Here is a 14,726-nt window from a genome sequence, read left to right on the forward strand (position 1 = left end):
CTTTTCATGGCAGAAATACAATCGGAGCGCTTGCCAGACACTGCCGAGGGGCGACCCCGCTTAGAAAAATTTTCTTCTAATTGAAAAACCTTATTTCTAAAATTTTGATGTTGCTTTGCCCGGGGTGTGAATCCAGGGCATTCGGTGTGGTAGGCGGAGCATACTACCATCACACCACGGTGGCGAAGAGTTGGTATAAGATAAAGAAACAAAAAAAATAAATTCGAGACTGTGACGGATTTCGTATATTTGGGAATTAGCATTAAAAACAAAAGCAATGTCGGCATAGAAATCAAACGGAGAATAACTCTTGCCAACAAGTGTTTCTTTAAGCAATTGAAAAGTAAAGTCCTCTCTCAACGAACAAGATTTCCGCTCTACAAGTCTCTTATCATAACTGCCCTGATGTATGGCTCGGAATCATGAAGGGTGTCGAGAGAAGATGAGATGGCTCTTGGAGTATTTGAGAGAAAAGTTCTACGGAAGATTTATAGTCCTATCCGTGATGTCGACGGTGAGTATCGAAGGAGGTATAATGACGAGCTATATGAGCTTTTTGCAGATATGACGATAGTGCAGCGAATAGAAACAGAAAGCTACGCTAGCTAGGTCATGTCATGCGGATGAACGAATACGCTCCCGCAGTTTTTAAACAGAGGAAAGAGAAGACCTTCACTGAGTTGGAAGAGACAGTTGGAGGAAGCTTCGACCTTGCTTGGTGCTCCCAATTGGCGATTGTTATCCTGTTAGCTGACCTCACTGACTCAACGTACTTCCGTCCGGACACATCTTTTTTTACATTTTGCTTCTTCTATTCTCATTCTGTACGAAAGAAGTACAAAACTGTGAATAAAATATGAACAAACATCCCTTAAGATACGAACAATGACTTCACGTCATTTCATCCAATCGTCACTTGTAAACAATCAGCTTTTCATACGTATGCAAAATACTCCGATTGGAATAAAGTCTGAACACTGCGTCAGCAATGAAACATGTTGTCAAAAGCGTGACGTTACGCCGAGAAAATTTATTTCCCCGCCAACTATGATTTTTGCTCTCTCATTTTTTAATGCGGGATATGTTTATTGGTTCATGAATAGTACTATATACTTCTAGTGTAATAATTTTGTAAAATATCGCTAATACATACTTCGAAATAATCAAGAGAAACTTCAATTACCCGTTTTTTAATAAAAAATTACAACCTCATTATGGTAAAAGAATTCTTATAATTGAAATTGTAATGCGTATAATTATATATACGGGGTAAAGTATATCAACCGTTCCACTTAAAAAGCTTCATCGCTTCGATTTGAATGAAATTTGGTGAAATTGCTGTGCTATATAGTAGTGTTAATATCACTTAAGTTCGCTCCTAAATTTTGGATGGTTACGGAGATATAAGCGTCTGAATTCTCAATTTTTTTTGTGGAAGCCTTTTTTCTATAAATCATAAGTCGTGAAATTGGCTTTGTAAGAAGAATTGAATAAAACAGTTTAGAAGTATTTTTTCCATTCTTTTCGAATATACATAAATATAAAAAAACAAAAATTTAGAAAAATTTTAGTGAAAATTTTATTAAATTTCTTTTTTTATTTTTTTTTAAAGAGGGGCATTTTTCATATTTTTGCTTTTATTTTTAAATAAAAGCTTGATATTTTTCCTTTAAAAAATGATAGCTATTTTATTTTGGCACGCGAAAATTTCTTTAATACATTTTTATTTTAACCATATAGAGTTCCAGCTAAACATCACCCATAAATTTTATAATTTTTATTTTTAATTTTTTTTTTTTTGCAAGTTTGAACATTCCATGTATTTTTATTTCTATTTTTAAATAAAAGCTTGATATTTTTCCTTTAAAATGATACCTATCTTGTTATGCCGCCCGAAAATTTCTTTGATATATTTTTTTTAACATAGAGGTACAGATAAATGTATCAATTTTTTTATGCGCGCTTTAACTAGTTTTTTATTTTCAAAGGAAAGCTTTCTCATTATTTCATTGTATAAAATAGTAATAAATTGTAATAAAAATAAAGTTCTGTACAAATAAATAAATATAACTCACATGTTCACTAAGTATTAAGCAAAATATAATAAAAAAAATAAATGTAAGGCGCGATAACCTCCGAAGAGATCTAAGGCCGAGCTTCTCTTCCAATTTGCGTCGTGCTCCTCTTGATTTTTCCCTACAAATTGGCCGGACGGGACCTACATGTTTTATGCCGACTCCGAACGGCATCTGCAAGGCAGATGAGTTTTCACTGAGAGCTTTTCATGGCAGAAATACAATCGGAGCGCTTGCCAGACACTGCCGAGGGGCGACCCCGCTTAGAAAAATTTTCTTCTAATTGAAAAATCTTATTTCTAAAATTTTGATGTTGCTTTGCCCGGGAGTTGAACCCAGGGCATACGGTGTGATAGGCGGAGCACGCTACCATCACACCACTTTTCATTGTGGTATTATATTTTGCTTAATACTTAGTGAACATGTGAGTTATATTTATTTATTTGTACAAAACTTTATTTTTATTAAAATTTATTACTATTTTATACCATGAAATAATGAGAAAGCTTTGCTTTGAAAATAAAAAAAAAAAACTAGTTAAAGCGCGCATAAAAAAATTAATACATTTATCTGTACCTCTATGTTAAAAAAAAATCTTTCAAAGAAATTTTCTGGCAGCATAACAATATAGGTATCATTTTAAAGGAAAAGTATCAAGCTTTTATTTTAAAATAGAAATAATAATTTTAGCTGGAACTCTATATGTTTAAAATAAAAATGTATTAAAGAAATTTTCGCGTGCCAAAATTAAATAGGTATCATTTTAAAGGAAAAATATTAAGCTTTTATTTAAAAATAAAAATAAAAATATGGAAAATGCCCCCCTTTGAAAAAAATTAAAAAAACATTTTTTTTTAATAAAATGTTTACTAAAATTTTTCTAAAAATTTTTTTTATATTTATATTCGAAAAGAATGGAAAAATACTTTAGAAAACGTTTTATTCATTTGTTCTTAGAGAGCCAATTACACGACTTATGATTTATAGAAAAAAGGCTTCCACAAAAAAAATTGAGAATTCAGACGTTTATATCGCCGTAACCATCCAAAATTTAGGAGCGAACTTAAGTGATATTAACACTACTATATAGCACAGCAATTTCACCGAATTTCATTCAAATCGAAGAGCTGAAGCTTTTTAAGTGGAACGGTTTATAATACCCCATACATAATTTACTTTAATTCTTGGCTTGTAAGTTTATATACGTTCTTTTCTTGTAATTGAATCTATTATTCTTAGCAAGCGACCGCTTCGTTTTTGAGTCGACCATAATTTTATATAAATAAAAAAAAAAAAAAATTAAATTAAATTCTCTCTTAAACAATGATTGTGATCTATGGTTTCACGACTGACAATTGCAGTAATCGTAGTATTGAAAAAGGGATTTTGCGATTACAGTAATCGTAATCGCAGTCATTGTGGATATCCTAGACATGGACATCAAAATAACAAATAGACGCGATCTCCTGATTTTAAAAGATACTATCGTCTCATCCTACAATAAACCAGATAGGTGAAGTCAATACTACAAAATGGAGTCGCATTTGACAATACTCGCCCTCATAAATTTAAGTGTTGCTTCATAACTTATCTGCAGCATTGATTTTTTAGTATCATAAAAAAATACTTAATTATTGCCTTTCTGAAATATGAAGCAACGTACAGGAAAATAACGCCTGCGGTCTGTATTTCGTTTTGTAGTAGGTTTATTTCTTTTTTTCTGTGGGGAAAACTGAGTGGCTGGATCTTCAGAGAATCACATTGTCCACAACTAAGGAATATGGAAACATTCTGCTGACGTCAATGAGATAATTTAAACAATATCATGAAGTATCGGATGAGGATCTGAAAGGCTTGTTATACGAAAACTCGGCATTGACGGTATACGGTCCCAAAACCCAAACTATCTATGTAAATCAAGCGTTGAAGTAGGCTCATTGAGTAAACTGAGGTGGCTGGTTTAAAAATATACAGCGGAAAAGGTTTTACAGCAACGATTTTTCAACAAATCAGAGCTTTAATATTTATATGATGGCTTATCAGGACTTTATTTTAAAAATCTCTGGATAACCTCGAACATTTTAGACAAAAATTAAATACTCCCAGCCGTATGGTAAAACTTACATTGTTCTGCCTTTCTCTATCTATCCATCTGCCTCCCCTCTGTCCAACCCTCTTCCTCTCTTCTTTCCTCACCCCCTCTGCATTTTTTGTTTACCTTAGTCGGCTCATTCAATTGCCCTTTTTATTGTATACTTCCGTGAATCTTCCCGCTTTTCCTCTTACTCTAGCCGCTCTTGTTCTTATCCAAGCTAACTCTTACTACTTTATCTTATTCCTTATCTTCCTGTTAGCATATGTTTACAACTTTGCCTCAAGCCATTACCCATATTCTTACTTTTACTCTCACTCTCCATATTCTTCTTGTTCTCTTTACTTTTCCGACTTCCCTACAATTTCCTCTACTTTTTCTTCACATTTCCTCTGTTTTCTCTTCTATTTTCTCTCATGTTCCCGTTTGCAATGTGGAGATTTATCGAGTTAGCTTTTTCCGCACATACCATTACTAAGGTAGTAAAAAAACTATTTTCCCTCTCTACTACTTTAAAATTCATAACCGGATTATGAGGGCCGTCCTCCTGTCTGTTTTTATTGCGTCATGAGCCTGCCGTATGCGCCGCCGTATTGAACATCCTGTCAAAAAGCTGCCAAAACACTAAAAAGTAGCCATCTTGAACATCCTATAAGGCAGTTGACAGATAAGACTCCACAATTGTTTTGTATAGAATGACCACAGCTGCAATCGATTTTAAATCTAATCTCTGTCGCCTAGTTCTAATGCGCATGCAATTACGGTAGCTTGGAGTAGTATTTGTTCCAGTTTTTTTCTTTTAATTAAACTTGTTGCTGCATGCATTCGTTTTATTTTAAATAATACATTTTTTTTTTACAGGTGGAAGATATTTATGACGCTATCGATATAGAAGACGACAAAGAAGCATTACATAAACAATTAGCAATTAATCAACCAGATATAATTGAAATAGGTCCTTCCGATTTGAATGTTGCTGCACAATCGCCCAAACGCGCTCGCTTTAATATTAATTATTCGATTGGACCAACCGGTGAATTGGAGAAACATATAAAAGTGCAAAAACAGCACCATCACACACAACAACAACAAAACCAACAACAGCATCTTCAGCATAATAATAATAATATAAAACAATATAAAATGCAACCACAGCATATTGTTGTACAAACAATCACAAATGGTAGTAATACAACATCAATACAAGCGATAAATACAGCAACAGGAACAACAATTGGCAGTATTAGTGGCGCACTCTCCTCAATAACTAATGGTGCAATGCCAAATAATCGTCGCAAAATACAATTAATCAATCGTATTGCTTAAGAATTCTGTAAAAAAAATGCTAAATTACACAAAGATCCACTCAGGCATTTGTTCCTAATGAACAGATCTTAGATAGGGATATAAACAATATGTATTTTAATTAAATTTTTTCAATACATACGATATACATACATATATACTATGTAGTATATCATACATATAAAGTCATACAGAAGCATATGTTTCAAAAAGCTAAAAAATATAATATTTGCAATATCACACAAAAAGACTCGAAGAAGTTGATGAAACTCATAAGATATTTTTTATTAAAATATTGAATAACCAAACCGTAAATTACTTAAATAATTGTTAATCAAACCTTGATGATTTTTCTCAGAGAACTATTGTGGAGTGGAATATCACCCTAACTCGGATACTTGCTCGAAAACGCCATATCTCATCGTAAATTTTAAAAGCACCCTATCGCAGGATTTGTTTCACAAATAACCCATCTCAGAATTTGGCGGCCTACCTTGAATTGTTTTCATAAAACCTCGTATCTTTTATTCAAATGTATTGAATTTATGCTCATTCAGGGCATTTTTGAATTAAACTCTCTCTAGCGCGTTCTTTAACTTAATTTGAAAAAGGTCCTTTTTCAAAAGTTGTTTTAAAAGGCGTTTTCGAAACGCCAGTAAAAAATGAAAAACATCTAGGGTGTGAACTTTCCCGCCTTTTAACTCTTTCACGCTGTTAACAATCAGTTAAACTTTTTTGTTGTTGTTTAGCGAAGCAATTGGAAAATGTTTTTAATAAATGCTTTTTGAATTCATTCGTTTTGCGAGTAAATTGAGTACCCGAAACATATATGTAATACTCCTATATTGTTAATAGAAAATGCTCGCAATGTGTTTTGAATTCGAAATCAAAACAAGACAGCCTATACAATTTTTGTGATTGTAGCAGCATAAGTGTGACAAGAAACAATTTAAATTTGGGTACACTCGATTATAGAATACAGAAACAAAAACGTTTAAACAGCAATATATGGGCACTCTGATGTTGGGGAATGTACCTAGCGTTTTGTAGCAATATAGGAGTATTACATATATGACCCGAAGTCTTGATAAATCAAGAATTTCATAAATTCATAAATTGTTTGACAATATGACTTGTAAAAATTTTTATTAATAAATTCATCGTAAGATATAAATAGTTCGATAGCTCCATGCTTAGTTGGAGACTTTTTTTTAATTTTGGGTAAACACAGTTTGGCATTATCTGGTATGTTAACTTGATGCCTCGTTATTATAACATAATCTCTGTTAATTGGTTGTTGCTATTTCCCTTTGAAATGGCAGCTGAGATGAGCTGGTAAAATATAAACCGTTATACAACATTTATCTTTGCGGAGTTAAATTTGCTTTTTCACAGCAGATGACTAAAATTGTACACGAAAATAGAAGAAGAAATTTGAAAATAAACAATTATGTATTATTGTGAAAAGTAAAAATTAAATTAATGTTGACAAAATACACATTCAACCAAAAAAGGATATTAAGGCCCATTTGTAGAACGACAAGTTATATTTTTAAATCAGAGTTAGTATTTCACGAAGGGTTGAACTCAAACCGACACATTTGAAAATCAACTCTGAAGAAAAAAGTTAACTTTCCGTTCTACATGTGGACCTAACAGATTGGACCTTTAATTGGGCAGAAAACTGTGATTAGCCTAAATTTGGAAAACAAAACTTGCTTTGGTGGACAACGAAAGAAGCCACTTTGCCGATTTTATCTAAAACGATTATTGAAAAAAATATTATAACTTGGTCTAAAGCTTCACAACGTCCATTATGAGGGTGTTGATTATTCAAACATGTTTTGGGTCATTCAGTGAAAGGTTTTTAGTTTTAAACTACAAGTAATAAATATTTAAAATTTAATTTTTTAATTAGCACGGCTTACAGTATAAAGTTGAAGTTGCTTTTTATATATTAAATTTTGAAGTTTTTTTTATATAAAAATATGCCGAAGTTCTGAGTTTTTTAAGGCCCGATTTTCATATGAACTTTAAGGTTTATCCGCCGATAAAACCAATTTTTGTGAGCAAAATTTGTGTTTATTAAACAGATAAATTTTAGAGTAAAGCCTTAAAAAAAAGTTTGTTTTTCTTGGTTCAGTAAATCAAAATTAAAGATGAAATCTCTTATTGAAAGACCTAATAAATACAATATACATTAATGTGCATACATACATATCTATGTATGTTTGTTTGCTTAAAAATTGAATTTGCGACATTATTTTATACGTTTTTAATGTAAATTTCATGTTATAAATTGATATGGATTGAAGTATGTCGTCACAAAAAGAGTAGTTGAAAATTGTATGTGTTTAACACGCTATTTAAATTTAATATGACTTATAAAGGAGATATCATATGTGTGAAATTATAAAAACATTGAATTTGGCTCGTGCGTATAATCAGATATCGTACACCTAGATCAATAGCCAAGCTATGCCAAAAATTTAAAATTTTGAATTTGTGTACACTACCGAGTTCCTCTACTAATTACCTACTGATCTGTATTCTTGATTAAATAAAATTAGTTCGCGGCCGATATAACAACAAAAATTGTTAAAATTAGTTCAGCTACACAGCCATTGAGGGCTGGGTAAAAAGTAAATAAATTTCCATTGGGTTATATGAGGATGTCTAATCAGTTTTTTGCCTTTCCTGAACATTGTGATTTTTTGCGTTGATCGCTATTTTGGTCTATATGGGTGTGCGATATGTATATGAGTATTTACTTTAAAAACGAATATACATTTTCTTTGTTCTAATTAGAAGATTACGCTTAGACAATGCGTTTGCGCAACATATTTTAAGAATATATATTCCTTGATTTGTGTATTTATTTGTGCGTTAGCGTTTAACTGAAAGTTAAATTGCGCAGAAAATGTATCATATGTTATATATGTGTGTGTGAGTGCGGTGTAGTAGACACATAAGTATTAGTAATTGATCAAAAAAATAATAAATATATATTTAGTACTGAAATAAACGGCATTCTAGTTTTACACGAAACATTGTAAAGTTTGGTACTTTATAGCAAGATAACCTGCCACTTTTTCCCTGAAACTTCAAACCATAGTCCGAGTAGCATTACAGCAGTGTATTACACATATTTTATATAGGCAAACGTTTTGAAATGTCCATACAAAAATTTTTTGTTTAAATATTTTACTGTATGCTTGTTTGGAAAAAAATTTAAAAATATATAAGTTTATCACCTGAAGTCATCGTAGAATGATTGGTAGTCAAAATTTTATGAATTAATTATTTCAAATAAACAACTAGCAATTTGACACACAGAGGGTTAATGAAATTATTAGTCAAGCTTTCTACATTAAAATCCTTACAAGCCAACCTAATAAAACCGCACTGCGTTTTTTTAGCGCACGCAAACAACCGGCGTTTTTTGCCCTAACCCAATAAGCAGGCGTTGCGATAATGTAAAGCATGTGTGCAAACGTCAAATCTAAATGTCAGAACAAAAATTGGAAATCGAGTTAGGTTTTCACGCAGCAAATTCAATTTGGGTTGCTCTCATACAAGTTGTATGTGCATGAGACATTTTTGACAGAAAATGACTTGCGTGCGTTTATATTAGGTTGGCTTGTTATTGAGCTCAATCTTTCATATAAAACATAAATTCTTAATTATCTCATTATTCCTTTATTTAATGCCTAATGGAGGCAAAAATCAAGTAGGTTTTGCTTGCTGTTTCCTTTTTTACTCTCAATGTTACAAATTACAATCAAAAATAAATTATTCAAAAATTTACAAAAAATAGAAAAACATCAAAAAAAGCGTAAGTTTACTTTTGCAGCAAAAGATAATATATCTCTCTAAAAAATAGTCACATATTTGGTTAAGTGCAAGATCTATGAATAATTGCACATAGTTTTTATTTAGATTGTATCTAAGGTTAGGGAGGAAACTGCTGCTAATCATTTTAACTATTTTTTGTAAAAAGAGTAATTTTTTTTGGGGCTGCTGATGGATGTTCGGTAATGAAGCAAGTGTACCTGTGTGAAAAGGGAAACTTAATTATTGCATTAAGCCAAATTATGATTCCATTAAGGTTCTGTGTAAAATTGGTACAACGTAACAGCAAATTTTTTTTTTTTATGTTTCTTCTTTTTTTTTAGTATGAAATATGCATTTAGTTGTAATTCGAAATTTAGTTTTTAAATAAAACTGATAACAATAATCAATTAATTTTTTTATAGAAGTAGGGTATTTTATTAGACGGAAGGGAATATTTTAAAGTACATATTAAGCGTTTCAAAAATATTTTGGTTAAAATTTTAAGAATTTATGGATTTTTTTCAAGCACTCGAGCGCTACAAACAATAGCAGATGAATAAATTTAAAAAGTAAAGCTTCTCTTACATGAGTAGCGCCTTTAAACAAAAATTACAAAGCATGAAAAAAATCGATCAAAAAATCAACTCGTGTGTAAAGGATGCTTAGTAAATAAAATAACGTATTTTTAATTAAAATCAAATTTTATGAACTTGACGAATTAAACTTTTTATTTTCTAGTTTCTATTATTTTAAACATTTGAATTGATCTCTCTTTTGCTAAGATTTATTTTAAGATCATTTTCGCCTAACTATCTGACCAAACTTATTGAGTATAGAAAACTCAAAGTTTAGTAAGCAATGCAAGTAAAGCGCAATATTTTCATTAAGTAAACCAAAAAATTTCTACTGAATTTTATTCCATTCATTCTTGAGTCTGTACTTAAAAATTTTCGACGCATTTTGAAGCATGTGATCTGATGATAAACCAATGGCTGGGGCGAAGCACTGCTACAACAACAACATGATAAGCTAACTTAGTCAGTTCCAAACAGCCTCTTTGTTTGCTTTAAGAATATACAAACGAATTCCAATGATCTATTGCAAACAAACTTGATTGTTTTTTCTTAATTTTAAAAACTTTAATCGACAATCGCTCATTGTAAACAAAACGTGGGCGCAATCACTTCCAAATGAAGTAGATTGTAGTTTTGATGTAATCAGTTATTGTATAACAAACTTTATTGAAATCAATTACTCTGATTTAATGTCAATATAATCACATTTTAGCTAGTGTGCTGTTAAATTAGTGTACTACTTTATATTATCCCAATAAATTAATAATGATTACATTTTATTGCAATCTCGATTGATTGCAAAAATTTTTTTTTTGTAATAGAAAAGCATTTCATGGGCAAACGTTTAATGTTTGATCAAATAGTTAAAATGATGTATGTCGCTCTTTTTCGTCACAAATATCATTAATACCACAGCTAATAAAAACTACAGACGCCGCTATAAGAAATTTCGCAAGTATTTATAAATAGGTATCACTTGGTAGAATTTCATTCTTAAGATAGTATTCAGTTAAAAATATGTTTAGATATTAACATTTTCATTGGGCTTTTAGTCTTCTATAGCATATGTAATGAAAACAAAAATTGGTACCTGTTTCACTGTACATAGAGGCGTTCAAAAAATAATAATAGTAATAATGTAAATTTTTGTGTGATTGATTATAAACCTTTGCTTGATGGCGCCATGGTGTAATAACAAAACTCACCATATTTTTGATGATTCCTTTACAACATGAATTAAGGGAGGAACTAATTGTATATTCCGATCAGTTCTCTTTTTAAATAAAATTTATCATAACAGGCTTTCCTGATCTAAGTCCAGCGTGCAAATAAAACTAAATTATTCCACTATTTTCCCAACGTTTCGCTAATCTTTGTTAGCATCTTCAGGGGGAGGTATTTATTTTAAAAAATCCCTGCCACAAACAAAAGTTAAAATTAAGAGATAGTTAAATAAGTAAAAGTGTTTCTTGTAAATTTTTTTTTACTTATTTAACTATCTGTTAATTTTAACTTTTGTTTGTGGCAGGGATTTTTTAAAATAAATACCCCGCCCCCTGAAGATGCTAACAAAGATTAGCGAAACGTTGGGAAAATAGTGGAATAATTTAGTTTTATTTGCACGCTGGACTTAGATCAGAAAAGCTTGTTATGATAAATTTTATTTAAGGGAGGAACATTAAGCTGTTTTGCATAATAACTGTTCACTTTTTAATATTTTTCGTATGAAAGTATTAAATAAAATTACGAGAAAGTGTTTTAAAATAAAATATTCATATAAGTAAAATTAAATATGTCGCTGGCTACTTTTTACATAATTTGAAGCAGAAATGTGGCATTATTTTATTGAACAAAAAAAAAAAAATGTATAATGCTCTCCAAAGCTGAAAAATTTTAATACTTATGGTCCCAGTAATTGCGTCAGATAATTGGTGGCAAATGTTTGACGCCAGCTTTAGTACAAGTATGCAGACCCAATGTATTCATATTTACTAGTTATCAATGCAAAATGAAATATGTTAAATTAAACGTAAATAAACAGACAGACATTTTTGTCACTTTGTCTACTTATTTTAGTGTTCTTTAGGTCTAACGTAGAGTTAAATATTCATAGTGCATAAACTGCATGCTTTTCTTTACAAATTGTATACATAAAATATTTGCCGTTTCTGAGCTGCACTTTTTCTTATAAAAAAAAATTTAGCTTTTCTAAAATGCTGTTCAAATCATGAATTCATAATAGAGTTCTATGTAAAATGTTACATTATAAAAAGTTTGAATACTCGTTTTAGGGAGAGTTATAAATTCTTTCTACAACTACTAAATTTCCCAGCGCATTTAGCCCAACAATGTTTTCGTACCTACAAAACTAATGCACCAAAACCCCATTCAAGGCAGTGTACTAAATAAATATGTAATCGAAGTTTTATGTACTTCTCATAAATAACATCGTACTTTACTAGACTGAGTATTGGACCGAAGCAACTATTTGTACAGATTGAGCCCCCAAAATATAGAGTGCTGAGTGGAATATCACCCTATCTCGGATGCCTCAGGAAACTTTCGAATAACGCCCTATTTCAGAACTATTTAAAAACTCCTCGTGTTGTTGTTGTAGCATTGGAGCAGTGTAAAAATGGTCCATTTCAAAATTCAGTTGAAGAGCGCTCTATTTCAGAATTTGTTTCAAAAACGCCCTGTCCGAGCTTAAATTCACATTACATTTTGAGATGAGATGGAGTGTTTAAGAAACAAATTTTAAAGTGGAGCGCTATTAAAAAGTTGTTATGAGACAGGACAGCCGAGATAGGGTGATATTTCACTCAGCAGTCGATAAGGTTATGGAAGTTTGGAAGTTGGATTTCGAGGACATATATAATTTATACATACATAAATTTTGTTTAAAAAAATAAAAAAAGAGTACACTGTTTCTTCCTTCTTTCCTTTTAAATGTATACATTTTTCGTTCTTCTAAGCTATAAAATACAAAGCTTATCCCAAAATTGTTGACGTACAGATCCCGGTTCAGCTATAGCCTTAACAAATACGCAATTGCCAGTGATTCTTCTTCGTTTTTGGAGGTTAGGATCGAACCACGACGCGTAAAGCAAATTCTAGATTCAACAAAACTGTTTTGGTAGAATACCCACATAAGCGAGATTTTGTTGTGTAGTGTAATTGGTCAATAAACATAAATACACTCGAAATTTAGTTAGCTGCGAATAAAAATTGTAAGAAAAACAACTGAGAGTAACAGTAAAAAAAAGTCAATTTGAAGGTTAATAATAAAGAATGCATTTACATATGTACATATGTATATTTGTATGTATGTAGCTATTAATATTGTGCGAAGAGAACCGAACTGTAAATGTAAGCTATAAACATTCAATAAATGAGCCGGGTTTTTGTGGTCCAAGTCCACTTTTTTTTTAATTTCTTAAATAACAGCTCAAATATACCTTTATATATACCTGTACATTTAAACGTACATACATAAATACATACATACTAACGAAATTCGCACTAAGCCATGCATAAAGATAAATTTTTTCATTTGTAATTGCGGAAATGTTTTTGTTCCTTTTATTTTTTGTTTTTTTTTTTTTTTTATTTACGAAAAGTACAAAACATGTAGAAGTGTTTTTTTTTTATACAAATTTTATAAACTTGAATGACATAGTACAAACCTAACGTAAATGAAAAAACAAATAAAATACATACACATGTATGTATATATGTTAATACAATGATAGGATTAAATAGTTTAGGTACTATTACTTTACTATTATTATTATTTTTTACGTGCGTCCACGTAAGCATTCAAATTATTTATACATATTGTATATTAATAAGAATTTAATGAACAAATTTTGGACGAAAATTTCTTTGAATGTGTTGAAAAATATTTATAATACATATAAACAAACAAACGAAAAACAAATATGTTTGTATGTCTTAACTATTATAAATGATATACAATGTATGTATGTAAAGTTTAATGATGATGTCGAATGTCGGCGTGGATCTAACTTTAGAATAGGTTTATCCGCTATATAAACCTCATAAATATGTATGTATGTAGATTTATAATACATTAGTATATACCTTATAAGTACTCTTATAATACATTCATACGTAGTATATATGTAAGTAGTGTAGAGCAAAAAAAAAGCAATTGCATTTACACGCGTTGTCATATAATTAATTTGAAAATTAGGCGCAAATATTTTCATTAATTTCTTGTAAATGAACAAAACTTTGTAATTGAACAAAAAAAAAAAAATAAAAATAAATAGTTTTTTATAAAATTGTTAAAAATTATCCAAATTACATTTGTGAAATAGATGAAAACAAAGTCGAAATTTAATATATATATATATATATATATATATACATATACATTTGAAAAAAAAAATAAAAAATAAATAAATAAATAAAAAATCCAAGGCAAGTAACTACTTTATTTAACAGAGTGGGTAAGTTTTTTGTGCTAAGTATATCAACATTCAAATTGATATTTTAAAAGAATCTTTTATTTTGTTTTTAAATATAAAAATTTATTTTTGTTTATTTTTGAGTTTAGATATTTTCCAACTAATTAGAATTTTCTTTTTTTGAAGTTATTCAAAATTTTAAGTTGACACGAAAACTCAATTCAAATTATTTTAAAAATTAAAGTAAAGAGTACAAAGTAGTTAACACTATATTTACTCCCCCTCCAAGAAAATTTGAAACAAACAAATTATTAATTAATATTAAATGTAACCTTTTTTTGTTTTTTGTTGTTTAATGTATTTGTATTTAAATTAGTGTTAATAAGTATGTTTGCTGGTTTAAGTAAATCAA

At 30.2% G+C, this 14,726-nt stretch overlaps 1 protein-coding gene across 6 annotated transcripts in view; it reads left to right on the forward strand.

Annotated features, from left to right (window-relative positions):
• Window positions 1-11,301, forward strand: part of jumu (jumeau) — a 117,576-nt gene extending 106,275 nt beyond the window's left edge. For all 6 annotated transcript variants that reach the window (XM_067760357.1, XM_067760358.1, XM_067760356.1 and 3 more), the window contains one exon: window positions 5,029-11,301. In XM_067760357.1, the coding sequence (XP_067616458.1) occupies window positions 5,029-5,493 (465 nt within the window). In that variant the 3' untranslated portion in view covers window positions 5,494-11,301. The remainder of the gene's footprint in view (window positions 1-5,028) is intronic.
• Window positions 11,302-14,726: the final 3,425 nt, after the last annotated feature.

Source organism: Eurosta solidaginis, chromosome 1 (assembly GCF_040869045.1).
Source record: "Eurosta solidaginis isolate ZX-2024a chromosome 1, ASM4086904v1, whole genome shotgun sequence".
NCBI classification, from domain to species: domain Eukaryota; kingdom Metazoa; phylum Arthropoda; class Insecta; order Diptera; family Tephritidae; genus Eurosta; species Eurosta solidaginis.